At 43.8% G+C, this 13,424-nt stretch overlaps 3 protein-coding genes across 8 annotated transcripts in view; 2 read left to right on the top strand and 1 right to left on the bottom strand.

Moving 5' to 3' along the window:
• The window catches only part of FANCM (FA complementation group M), a 145,443-nt gene extending 141,724 nt beyond the window's left edge, over window positions 1-3,719 (top strand). For 5 of the 6 annotated variants that reach the window (XM_073350244.2, XM_073350243.2, XM_073350246.2 and 2 more), the window contains 2 exons: window positions 1,180-1,471; window positions 3,183-3,450. In XM_073350244.2, the coding sequence (XP_073206345.2) occupies window positions 1,180-1,471; window positions 3,183-3,318 (428 nt within the window). In that variant the 3' untranslated portion in view covers window positions 3,319-3,450. Of the gene's footprint in view, window positions 1-1,179; window positions 1,472-3,182; window positions 3,451-3,646 lie in introns of those variants that run through there. The other variant, XM_073350241.2, reaches the window with a different exon arrangement.
• LOC140913562 (uncharacterized) overlaps window positions 3,693-13,424 on the top strand; it is a 52,788-nt gene continuing 43,056 nt past the window's right edge. The window contains exons 1-2 of the mRNA XM_078853450.1: window positions 3,693-4,577; window positions 6,246-6,289. The gene's annotated coding sequence lies outside the window, so the exon portion shown is untranslated. The remainder of the gene's footprint in view (window positions 4,578-6,245; window positions 6,290-13,424) is intronic.
• Window positions 10,617-13,424, bottom strand: part of MIS18BP1 (MIS18 binding protein 1) — a 33,713-nt gene continuing 30,905 nt past the window's right edge. The window contains exons 15-16 of the mRNA XM_073350253.2: window positions 11,449-11,509; window positions 10,617-11,224 (exon numbers count right to left, since the gene is read on the bottom strand). Coding sequence (XP_073206354.1) covers window positions 11,127-11,224; window positions 11,449-11,509 — 159 coding nt within the window. The 3' untranslated portion in view covers window positions 10,617-11,126. The remainder of the gene's footprint in view (window positions 11,225-11,448; window positions 11,510-13,424) is intronic.

Here is a 13,424-nt window from a genome sequence, read left to right as displayed (position 1 = left end):
TGATCCCTATTTTATTTATTCATAACAATGCTAGTCCCTGAGGCAGCCAAAAGCCAGCTTTGCCCAGTGAGATGAAGGCAATTTACCTTCTCTTATTTGTTTAGCTGAAAATATTTTTTGAAGTAGTACTGTAAAGGTAAACTCCAATGTTCCCTCAAAACAGCGTACTGTATATTTTTAAACTAAAGCGTACTTAGCATTAAGACCGCAACTTGTTCCATCAAAATTGCCATGTTGCTGCCAATAGACTTTTAGTATCTAACAGATTATGTAGACAATGGCCTTGCTTTGAAATCAGAGAGAGAAGTAGGAGACTCTATACAGCAGTTGTACGTATTAAATTATTGAAACCAAATGTTTTTGTAAATGTAGCTTTATGTGAAGTATAAATGCTTAAAACTGTAACCCCCAGTGCTCCTGATCCCTGCCCCTGTGTAACAGACCGGCAGAGGACTATGGGATTGTTGCAAGTTTTGAACATGGACGCTGAGAGTGAAGTGCTTAAATTCTATATAGTCACAAAAATAAGTGTCTTGACTTATGTAAAGGTGCCTCACTATCCCACTGCTGATGCTGTTGCACACATTGTTCATTCCTATAACATCCTGTCCACTTTCCCTCATTCCATTGTTTCCAGAATGCTGCTGCTTTCCTCTTTTTCCTTCCCCATTACTCCATCCATGTTACTTATCTGCTCAAGTTTCTTCATTGGCTACTCATTTCTCACCACTTCATGTTAAAGCGCCTAGTCCCTACCTTCATGGCCCTATATAATCTCTCCTCATCTTTGGCTATTCCTTCTCCTCCACTGCTTGCCCCTGTGCTCCTCCCAGTCCCTCATGTTAACTGCTCTTCATCTATTTTGCATTTTCAACCTAGAATTTTGTCATCTAGCCCTTGTATTTGGTACAGCTTCCTACTTCTTTTCTGCCACGTTTTCTTTTTTCCTCTTCCAAGAAACCAGCCTTCTCCCCAATTATCTCTTTATTTGAGTAGTTTTCCCTCATCTCATCATCTTATATAGTGAGTTCTCTAAAACAATCTTATTGTTTGTAAAGTAACTTACAAAGTTGTGGTCATGATTATTGATGTATATTCCTTCTTAACAATCCCAGATTTAAAAAGAATTCAATCTCTGTGAAAACTCTGATTCTGAACTTTTCTATTCTAAATATGCAGGAGAGACTTCAAGATTATTCCAAAGGACCAAGTACTATGATGCCATGCTGTCAGCCTTAATCCGGGCTGGAATCCGAATCCTTTTCAGCTCTTGCCAAGAGGAATCTGCCCATTTGCTGAAAGATCTGGCTCTGGTAGAACAGAGAAAGAATGTTGCTATTCATGTACCAACAGAAGTGAAAGGGGCCAAACAAGAAGCTCTCCGGTTCTATCTGAGTATTCCCAACATCAGCTACGTAGCTGCACTGAACATGTGCCACGGCTTTGATTCTGTGAAGAAGATGGCTAACAGGTAATGGCAGGGTAGATTGCATTGCAAATACCTCAGGATTCATTTTACAGGGAAAAGTGAATTTGGCAGAGGTGATCCTTTCACCTCCCTCTGTGCCTTTGCTTTTCATGCCACTTCCTTGGCCCTCTCACACAGGATCTCTTGCCAGGGCAGGAATCGGCTAGAGTGGCTTGGGGTAGCAGTCTCTGCCACAGCACTGCTCATAATAAAGTTACCCGAACCCAGGGTTTCTCAAATGCAGCCATCGTGGCTGCATGTGGCCACCAGGGGCTTTTCTTGCGGCCACAGCCTCCTGGGCAGTGATTGGGAGGGGAGGGGCAAGGGGAGAGAAGCAGTGACTCCTCCCCTAGGCCACCAGCAGAGGTTGGACCCCCACCCCCCTCTGGAGCCAGAAACGCTGGAGGAGCAGGCAGTCGGTGTGAGTCCCCACCTTCCTGGGGCCGGTGGGGCTCAAGCTTCCGGCTTCAGCCCTGGGATGGGAGGCAGCAGGCTCCGGCCATGGAGTGGCAGACCCTGGCCTCAGGGCTTCGGCCCAGACCTGGGCTTCGGGCGCTGACCCCAGGCTCCTCACTCCCTATTGCCCCTGGCCCCTGCTGCCTCTCTACCCACCTCCCCATCCAGGGCTTAATTTGTCCCTCAGCATGCCAGGGCTGAGTAAATTTGCTGTGAAACGTGATATTTTTATGTTAGTATCAATTTTCACTGCCTCCCAGCTAGCTAGAAGACTGCGTCTGTGAAAAATGATATTAACAGACATACAGATATCACGTTTCACAGCAGCAGTCACTTTCCATAGTCCATCAGAACTAGAGAGCTGCTTGTTTGGCCCCTTTCACCTCTGTTGGCACAGGAACAGCAACATTCTTTCTCTGTTCTAGCAGAGCAGACTGCGACCCTGAGCCACGCGAGCCATTTACTAACTAGCAGAGCAGACTGCGACCCTGAGCCACGCGAGCCATTTACTAACTAGCAGAGCAGACTGCGACCCTGAGCCACGCGAGCCATTTACTAACTAGCAAGTCTAAAACAAAACAGAAACCAAAAAAGCAAAAGAAACAACAATAAAAGACAAGAACATGCAAAGCACCTTATTTTTATGTCTATTCTGTTGCGGTCCAGTAAAGAACAGTACATTATTTTGATTGAGTTTGAAAAAGAAACCTTATGTAAATAGATTACAGTGATTTGGGTGTGTATCTGTGCATATTTATATGTTTTTCCTAAAGTTAATTAAATATTTTAGAAAAAAATTGTCAGAGCAGCCACCAATAAGTGTCGGTGGCCACACTTTGAGGCTATCAAAAAATGTGTTGAGAAACCCTGTGCTTTCCTTCCTTCACTGCTTCCACGTGTCTCCCCCCAGCACTGCTCTCTAGGCTCCCTGCTAATCTTCCCTTCCTAGCTCTGGAATGTGACATAAGCCCCCTTCCTCAGCCCTGCCTTTGCTCTCACCTCATTGTGTCCCAAGTTGTTCTCTGCTTTGGGCTGGCCTCCTCTGATGCGGGGAGTTGCCTCAAGTCCCAGTGAGAGAATACTTTGAAAAGTTCCCTGGCATCTCTGGGCCCTCACTTTACTTGTAGCAGATACCTGTAGCAGATTGAACAAGCACCTGTTTCGTTTGTCCCAATTGGCTTTTCCCCTAGTGTGGAACCTAGCTGGAACCCAAAGAGCAGCATCTGAAATATCCTCTTTTGTGTAATGTCTTTTGCAGCTGCCCGAAGGACATAGCCACCTGTGCCCAAGTGAGTCAGCAGAAGGCTGAAGAGATCTACCGCTATATCCGTTCTGGCTTTGACTTGCAAATGCTGCCTGAAAAACTTCACACCAAAGGGAAGAGTAACACGTAACAGCAACACACTGAGAGAAACACAAGTCTGGACTCTGGAACTTTGAGGCAATTTATTTTTAAACAATGCACTTTATTATTGTTACATATGATTCACTGTAAAATATGTAAATAAATCATTGCACAAAAAGTATATTTCTTTATAGGTGGGAGAGGGGATGTTGAGTTGTGCTGCTGTGACAGAATGAGACAGTATCTACGATGTTGGTACTTGGGGGAAGCATTTGCTGGACCAGGTCCACTCTGGCCATCCCTCTCTCTCTCTCAACAATTTTTGGAAGAACAGATCTGTCTTGCATGGTAACCTATGTGGCTCTGTCCTTCTCTAGTGGCTGGTCCATACACAGGAACGTATGAGTCTACTTCTGCCTCTGAGCTACAGAACCAGGCTTCTTTAATTTGGTCAGTAAAACTTCATATGTTTTGCAAGGGGCATGACATTACATCTCAGCCCCTCCACTACAGTAACGAGATGGTACTGCTTTATATTTTTTCATAGCTAGATGTTACTTGAAAGGTGTTACTGTATGTATGCCAAATATGGGCAGGGATCATGTCATTCAAACTTTCCCTGGCAGATGCCCATCATGTGGGCAAGCTGATCATTGTGTAAAGATGCCAAAATGATTTCCAAAGCCATCTGAATTCTCCCTGTCTCTTACTAATAATACTTGTAGCTTATTATGACATCAGGGTTACAGCATTGTTACAGCTGAACTGGTTAATAATGGAGGCCTAAATAGCTTGTCTAAATGAAGCAAGGTTGTCAGCTGAGTGGTAGTACACATGGCTCCTCTTGTCGAAAGAATGTAGGATTAACATGCTGTTCATGAATTCTAACTACTTGTCCACATAGAATGGTCTGGAACCACAGCTGGACAGTGGGATTCCACAGGTAGACTAAAGTTGGAGCCTTTGCTTTGCTGGGTTATGGAAAGATAGTAAGCGCCCCACCAAACTGATCCTTCCACATCTAGTACATCTTCAAACTGAGTTCTCACATCAAGAGTAAAAACTTTAGTGGCTCATTGTACCCAATGGCTTTCCGCTCTTGAAACATTATTCAAATGCAGAAACATGATGTAAAAAGTTTCGATATTCCAGTACTGATCCATTTGTCGTTTTGTTCTTCGGCAATATGTATCCAGGAACCATTTGACTCAATGATACACACCGATGTTAGGGAGCTTATTCCTTCACCCACTTACTTCCCTGGTCCTTCTCGCATGAACAGAGAGCAACAATACCCGAAGTCCAAAGGTGCAAACAATTCAATGTTTATTGGGGTGAACTTCCAGCAAGCATGATTCCAGTTTCCTTCCTTAGTGTCCCCCTTCCCAGCTCTGACACCACAGAGCTTTACCTGTGTCCCTGTTCCCATTCCCCCCCTTAGCAAAACATGATTCCAATTTCCCCCCCCAGCCCCATTCCCTGTTCCCATTCCCACCCCCTTAGCAAAACATGATTCCAATTTCCCCCCTCAGCCCCATTCCCTGTTCCCATTCCCACCCACTCACTTCCTGATTGACTGCAGACTATATAGTAAAACTTGAGTTCTGCTTAGCTATACCTTAACCAATCATTTTCCTGAAATTTAACTAACCAATCCTAACATATTGTAACATAATTATGTAATCAGTTATATCCCACCATCTTAATTAGTTTACACCCAGCAAAATTAATTATACAGCAGACAGGAACAATCACAGAACCAGACAGAGATTATACAGACAAACAATAGCAAAGTGGGAACTATAATGACAAAACAATACAGAAGTGAGGATTTCACATCCCAGCTATTGATAAGTGAGTTCTTGCCAGACAGGGTACTATCAAACTAAGTTTCCTTTTACATTTTCTAGGCACTTCCCTTTCTCTGGAGGCGATAGGCACTATCAGGACAGGATTGTATCCTAACAGCCCAATAGCACCTTATTTCAGTGACTAGTTTGGAATGTGAGGAGATGACCGGTCGTTTCCCAGCTTATGGCTGCCTCTGCTGCTTAGCCAAAGGCCTTAGCCTAAGAACAGGGCCTCAGACTGTCACAGGGAGAGAAGGCCCTTACACCGGCAGACAGTGATTTTGATTCTTTCTTTTATACCTCTAATTAGCCAAGTGATAAGAATACACCTAAATTCTTAGAGTTTGGCCTTTACAGACAGGCCTGAATATCTATATCCTAACACCCAGTATGGCCAGTGTTTTCTGGCAATGAAAACGGAGTAATTTTGGGTATGTTAATACAAAAAAACGCTAGAGGCAGCTATGTTGGAGAGATGGGGGACAGATGTTGGGCACAGAGGCCTCTATCCTAGAGCCAGCTGTGTGCAGAGGAGGACAGATGCTGGGCACAGGGGTACAGCCAGGCCAGTTGTTTGTGGGGGAGAGGGGCGAGGTGCTGTGGACGTTGCCGAGAGCAGGTGCGAACGCCTTCCACTCAGCGGCATAGTGAGAGAGCTCAGCATCCTGCTGCCAAGTGCCCTGCCCACCCAGGGGAGCTCCATAGTGGTTTTGCCAAGCCCAGGCTTGTGTGAGGAAGGGAGAAGCTGGCGGTGAGTCGGAATATCAGCCAGGGCCCAGCCTCTGCCCTGGGAATGAGTCAGGTGTGTCTGGGGAAAAATCTGAAGGGGGGAGGGGAGGGAATGTGACCCTATGTGCCCCACCCACCCTGAATTGCAATTCCGGAAATGAAGAATCATTTTGGAAAAAAACATAGCAATAGCTGCAATTTCTGTAAAACACTAGCCCTCATGCCAGGCAACCACGCTCAGCATGTTGCTGCCACCTTGTGGAAACTGGTGGGGGGGGAATCTATTGGTAGATGTCTTCCCTTGCTTAATATTAGGAGGATGAGTGAAGATAAAGACTTTTAAGAAAGATTCTGCTAATGATATCTCAGTGAAAGCCTTCCTGTTTCTTTTCCACAGCAACCAGAGTTTGATTTCAGAAAGACAATTGTATGGATTTTAAGGTAAGCAACAAAAGTAGAAATCCTTGTTGATGAGTGATTATTTCTAACACATGGTATTGAAGGCCCGGATGGCCTTTCTAAAACCCATTTGTTCATCCCAGGCCCTGCTGGGCTGCAGAACAAGTTACAGTGAAGTTTGGTTAATAGTGGAGGTCTCCATAAGCATTGTGGTTTGCATTTAGTTCTCATAACATAGATCTGATGTTTAGTTACACTGAATCATGTTTAAATTTTAGAAAATGGCTCTACCCCATTGCAGTAAAATCTCATGGTAGGTTCTTTTAAATGGCGTAGCTTATTGTTAGGGCCCTACCAAATTCATACTCTGATTTGGTCAATTTCACGATCATAGGATTTTAAAATCTATAAATGTCATGATTTGATATTTAAATCTGAAATGTCATGGTTTTGTGACTGACCCACAGGGTTTGCAGGGAGGGGAGGCACAAGGTGATTGGAAGGAGGGATGGGGTTTGCCAACCTTACTTCTGCACTGCTGCTGGCAGCAGCGCTGCCTTCAGAGCTGGGCGGCTGGAGAGCGATGGCGGCTGGATGGGAGCCCCGCTCTGAAGGGAGAGCCACTGCCAGCAGCAGCGCAGAAGGAAGAATGGCCTGGTGTGGTATTGCCCGTAGGGCTGTCAAGTGATTAGAAAAATTAATTAGTCATGCTGTTAAACCAAAATAGAATACCATTTATTTAAATAGTTTTGGATGTTTTCTTTTTTCAAATATATTGATTTCAATTACAACATAGAATACAAAGTGTACAGTGCTTGCTTTATTGTTTTTATTACAATTTGCACTGTAAAATGATAAACAAAAAATAGTGTTTTTAGTTCACCTCATACAATACCATAATGCACCCTCTTTATGGTGAAAGTGCAACTTACAAAGGTAGATTTTTTTTTGTTACGTAACTGCACTCAAAAACAAAACGTAAAACTTTAGAGCCTACAGGTCCATTCAGTCGTAATTCTTGTTCAGCCAATCATTAAACAAGTTTGTTTACGTTTATGGGAGATAATGCTGCCGGCTTCTTATTTACAATGTCACCTGAAAGTGAGAACAGGTGTTCTCCTGGTACTGTTGTAGCCAGCATCACAAGATATATACGTGCCAGATGCATTAAAGATTCGTATGTCTCTTCGTGCTTCAACCACCATTCCAGGGGACATGCGTCCATGCTGACGACGGTTCTGCTCAATAACGATCAAAAGCAGTGCAGACCGATGCATGTTCACTTTGATCATCTGAGTCAGGTGCCACCAACAGAAGGTTGATTTTCTTTTTTGGTCATTTGAGTTCTGTAGTTTCCACACTGGAGTGTTGTTCTTTTAAGACTTCTGAAAGCGTGCTCCAGACCTCATCCCTTTCAGATTCTTAAACCTTGGATTGAGTGCAGTAGCTATCTTTAGAAATCTCACATTGGTACCTTCTTTGCTTTTTGTCAACTCTGCTGTGAAAGTGTTCTTAAAACTAACAACACGTGCCGGGTTATCATCCGGGACTGCTATAACATGAAATATATGGCAGAATGCGGGTAAAACAGAGCAGGAGACATTGCACTCATTGGAAGAGAATTGTCACAAATTTAATTAACAGGTTATTTTTTTAACGAGTGGCATCAAAATGGAAGCATGTCCTCTGGAATGGTGGCCGAAGCATGAAGGGGCATACGAAAGTTTAGCAGATCTGGCACGTAAATACCTTGCAACGCCAGCTACAGAAGTGCCATGCGAATGCCTGTTCTCACTTTCAGGTGACATTGTAAATAAGAAGCGGGCAGCATTATCTTCTGTAAATGTAAACAGACTTGTTTGTCTGAGTGAATGAGTGGACTTGTAGGCGCTAAAGTTTTACATTGTTATGTAACGGCACTCAAAAACAAAACAAAGAAAATCTACATTCATAAACTGCACTTTCACGATAGAGATTACACTACAGTACTTGTATGAGGTGAATTAAATACTATTTCTTTTATCATTTTACAGTGCAAATATTTGTAATTAAAATAATCAAGTGAGCACTGTACACTTTGTAGTCTGTTGTAATTGAAATCAATATATTTGAAAATGCAGAAAAATGTCCAAAAATATTGAATAAATTTTGATTGGTATTCTATTGTTTAATGATTATTTTGATTATTTTTTAGAACATGATTATTTTTTAGGCTTAACTGCAATTAGTCAACAGCCCTAATTGTTATCCTTCCTTTTCTGCTGCTGCCTGTAGAGCTGAGCCCTCACTAGCAGCTGCCACCGTCCAGCAGCACAGAAGTAAGGGTGGCATGCTGCTGGCAGGGCCCTGTCTTCAGAACTGGGGGCCTGGGTAGCAGCTGCTGCTCTCCGCCACCCACCTCTGAAGGCAGGTCAGGTTGGCAATACCATGACCCCCTTATAAAAACCTTGCAACCCCCAGCAAACCACTTTTGGGTAGGTCCCTTCAGTTTGTGAAACACTGGTCTTCTCCATTAAATGAGTATAGTATAGGGTAAAAGTACACAAAAGACCAGATTTCAGTCTGTGATGTGTTTTTCATGACCCTACTTATTTTGCTCTTCACTCTCCCTTCAAAAAGGAACAAAGCTTTAACTGCTACCATGGAAGGTAAAGTGTATAGAACTATGTAACTCTTTCCCATAGAGATTGTGTAGAGAACTAGAAAGTTTGAACAGCTGTTTTTTTTTGGGGGGGGGGGGGGGGAGAATGTGTGCTAAATCAAGAGGAAAGATGGTGGTGAGCCCTAAACCCATATTTAGGGTTACCAGAACATACTTAGTAGTGGTTCACAGTCAAGCTGGAAGGGCATATATTGAGTGGGGTCTTGCCTGGATCTGTTTTGGGTCCGCTTCTGTTCAATATCTTCCTCAGTGATTTAGATAATGGCATAGTGCGTACGCTTATAAAGTGTGCAGACCATACCAAGCTGGGAAGGGTTGCAAGTGCTTTCGAGGGTAGGATTAAAGTTCAAAATGATCTGAAGTAAATAGTGAATTTCATCCTAAGGACAAAAGCCAAGTATTCCACTTAGGAAGAAACAATCAGTTGCACACATACAAAATGGGAAATGACTGCTTAGGAAGGAGTACAGCAGAAAGGGATCTGGGGGTCATATTGGATCACAAGCAAATATCATTCTGGGATATATTAGTAGGAGTGTTGTAAGCAAGACATGAGAAGTAATGCTCAGACCTCAACCCTAAACAAGCCTCTAATTACCAAAGCAATGGACTAGCTTCCTTACAGCAAGCTGTTTCCTACAGCAGCCACAGCTCCTGCCTCAGTTTGTTCCACTGTTAACTAAAATCTGTGCCACCCCCTGCCTGACCTTTCTGTTCTAGTGGTGTCTTCTACCCCTGTGCCTCAGTCTCTAATTAATCAGGCAACAGTCCAGGAAATAAGTTAGTGTGGCTCAAAACTCTACTTTACTCAAGTACTTCACACAAATTTTAAGTTTAAGATGTTTGTTTTAACTCTACCATTTTCATTCATATTCTGTGAATTCCTAATGAACTTGCTCCATCAGTTACCTAAAGTGAAATATTTTTTCCAACTGAGATTTAAGTCCTACCTAACAGCTTTCTGAAAAGGTCTGCTGCTGTTGTGGGCACAAATGCAGGAGGTCTAGGTAAGATCTCTCTAATGGTGAAATTGGTTGATTCCACTCCCGTCACCACAACCAAAACTAGACATCTGAACCTCATAGAGCTGTAGCTTAAAACGAGTTGAATTGCCTTTAGTTTCCCTTCACTGGGGTATGTAGAAGCATCCCTCAGCCTATCAGAGCATAGTGTAGAACAGACTTGCAGCCTGTGATATCAGTCAGCAGTTATATGAACTTGGGGGGCTTTAATTCCTGCCCTGTACCAGGGAGTCTGGCAAAGTCTGCCTACACCTCAGGAGGCAGAACAGAACTAATCCTCACAGCAAGCTACAGAAACAGATCCTTAATTAAGCCCCTTAGCTTTGCATAAAGCTAGACTGAGCATGGCCCCAAACTCTGCTTATAGAAATACCTGCCCCAATTCACCCTGCACTCTAGCTCTGTCTTTAAGAGGAAAGTAACAGCTAGGGACACATTAAGGCTCACTAGGGTGAAAGCCTCCCTAGATAGTTCTGAGGATATTGCAATTAGGCAGATAGGTGTACCTGCTGTTAGGCCCTAGGTGCTGAAAAGTAGGACTTGTGTTTTCTTCAAGCCTCATATACAGATCCTACATGGCCAGAGATCCCTCCTTCCCCCAATTTAAAAAGGCTTTATTAAAAAAAAATCCTACACAGGTTTACAACCTTAAGCAGCTGGTAATTAACTGATATAATTACACCTTTAAATCATTTACTATAACAATGACACAATCATGAAACAGTTTGAGACATTTGAAAAGCATTGAGAAGAGTTATTTAATAAAAATACAGGTGGTTTCAATATAGGAAATTAAAAGGCCATTTCATTACAAACCCTATTGGAGGTTTATTACACTACCATTTTTAAAACATCATTTTTACCTTAAAAGGAAAAAACAACTTTTGACACTAATTGGTATTTTATAAATTTTCCCCAGAAGAGGAAGTGAAGTGAGAGGTACACCTTGAATTGGGACAGAGTGTTTCAATTTACACAGAAGATCAAGCATTATTAATCTCCTCAACAGGCATGAATGAAACAAGACTGGAACATAATTGGACACCTTAAAATACTACAGGCCAAATATCAGTGTGTGAAGGCCAAGTATGGGAGTACAAGTTGAAAGGGGTGGCTTAAGCCCCTTGGAATATTTTGCCCTTTAATTTAGTAAGAGTTACAGTAAATGTTAAACTATTTACAACCATGGACTTGGTTAAGTAGAAAAATAGGAATCATCTTGCTCTTCTTCATCAGACTGCTCTGCTGCTTCACCTACGAACAGCTTCCCTATAACAGAGTCATTCACTGCACCTGCAACAAGGAAAGCATTGGGGGAAGGTTGACTGGAGTAGAAGAGCGCTTATAGAAGTCAGATACAGCAAGTGCAAGCAGGAAGTGAATTGCTGCTGATTTTACTCCAACTTTAGGGAGCATGCTGCTGCACTCCTAGCTTGAAGGTAGCAATCACCTTCAACTCAGCATCTCAAAGGATTAGGCCTGAAATAAGGAAAAGCAGCAAGGATAACAAAGCTCACCTTGATCAAAGGCAAATGTGGTGGTTCTTCCAGTGGCTGGAGTGGTAAACACAGTTCGAGCCTGATTTAAATGACAGGGGGAAAAGTTTACACAACTTTGTCCATTTTTGCATCAACTATAAGGAAGATACTAGTTCACTATTAGAATGCAATCATGTGTGGTGTAGGGCCCCATTCAGTAGCTGGCCTCAGACCATCCACCAGATTGTGTCCTCCAGGTGAGACAGATGGGGGAGCACCTACTTTGTGGATCCCACCAGGGCTTTGGCATGACCTAGGTACCAGGAAGCAGTCGATTTTGCACATGCCACCGGAGGGAACTTAGGTGCCGTAACTGTGGGGTGAGGCAGCAGCTGAGCTTGGGTGGAGAAATTTTAGGCACTTAGGGGCAGAGTCACAAAGACGCCTCAGCATTGTGATCTGGAGCATTGCTAGGCCTAACTGGGTAGGTGCCTGGGAAATCCGGGATTCACAAAGCCTGACCTTTTGCACCCAGGCTCCTACATGCTGAATGGAGGAAGCCGCACTGGAGAACGGGCTTTACAAAAATCAGCCTGCTAGCTGGCTCCTTGCCCAAGCTAGGTCCTGGGAAGTGCCAACATGAGGAGGGTATTAGGTGCCCATCACCAAGAGAGGGGCTGGGTTTAAGTCCAGGCTACAGGGATTACTTCCCTCAGCTTCAAACACTTTGATGGCATTAGGCACTTTTTAATTTTTAATAGTAAGAGGAGCTCCCTCAACTTTTATCCCAGTGGTTAGGGTACTCACCTGGCTAGTGGGAGACCTCTGGTTCAAATTACTCCCACTCCCTCCACAACAGGGGGCAGGGATTTGAACGGAGATTACCACCTCTCAGGTGAGTGCCCTAACCACTGGGCGATGGGGGAGTCCCGCAGGTGCGCCTGTTGAAGCTGTTCCATGGTGGATACCTGATGTTTAAAAAAAATCATTAGATTGGGGGACTGGACCTTCCCAGATGAGTGCTCTAACCCCTAGACTATCGCATCACTAATACTTTCTCTCTCTCTAGCTACATGATTCTTTCTTTATTTAAACCATAGTACAACAGCTTCAACAGGAGAGACAGAGAGAGCTCCACATCAGAATAGCTCATAGCTCAACAGTTAGAGCAAATGTGAGAGCTGGCAGATCCCAGCTCAAAACCTTCCTTCCCCTCAGCTGGAGGAGTCTCCTACATCCCAGCTGAGAACTGTGACCACTGGTCTAAGAGTTCTGAAGGAGGCCTTCTGTTGTGTAAGCTTCCCTAGAGGGGTCTGATTCAGTAAGGGAGCTTATCAGACTGGGCCTTGGAGGCTAATTAGGTATTTATCTGCCTCTCTTTTCTTAGTTTTTGCATCGCTCTGAGCCTTAGAAAGCTGGATGCCTGACTTGGTGATGCAGTGCACATATTCAGAGGTGGATACAGACACTTGAGGAACTTTTACTGCAAAAATGTAAGCACCAAACAAGTTTAGGTGCCTACAGGGTTTAGGGGCATCTGTGAATCCCCATGCAGCCTGATTCTGGTATTTAAGTGCCTAACTAGGCAGTTAGGTGCCCACGCCGCTTCCCGCCGCTCCCATTGGCCAGGAACAGCAAACCACAGCCACTGGGAGCTGCAAACGGTCAATGTAAACAAACTGTCTCGCAGCCTGCCCACGGATTACCCTGACAGGCCACAGGTTGCCTACCACTGACCTACAGGGCTACGCAGCCCCTGATCACATTTTCTGAGGAGCTACATTTTGGACTTTGGCACCTAAAGTGCTAGTTAGGTTCCTAGAGCCCTTTGTGGATCTAGCTCCTAGTGTTTCTGAATTTAGTCATGACAGAGAATTGCCATTTTCTGGCTAGAAGTTGTTTTCTCCAACATATAGTAAAAGCTCCCAGTCTTCAAAACTGTAACAAATAGGTCTACAATTACAGCTTTGCAATTCTGGGATTTTTCTGATTCCATTCAGCAGGAGGAACAATGC

This window comes from Lepidochelys kempii, chromosome 6 (genome assembly GCF_965140285.1).
Source record: "Lepidochelys kempii isolate rLepKem1 chromosome 6, rLepKem1.hap1, whole genome shotgun sequence".
In the NCBI taxonomy this organism is placed as follows: domain Eukaryota; kingdom Metazoa; phylum Chordata; order Testudines; family Cheloniidae; genus Lepidochelys; species Lepidochelys kempii.
Note: the sequence above shows the minus strand (reverse complement) of the source record. Positions and strands in the feature narration are given on the sequence as shown.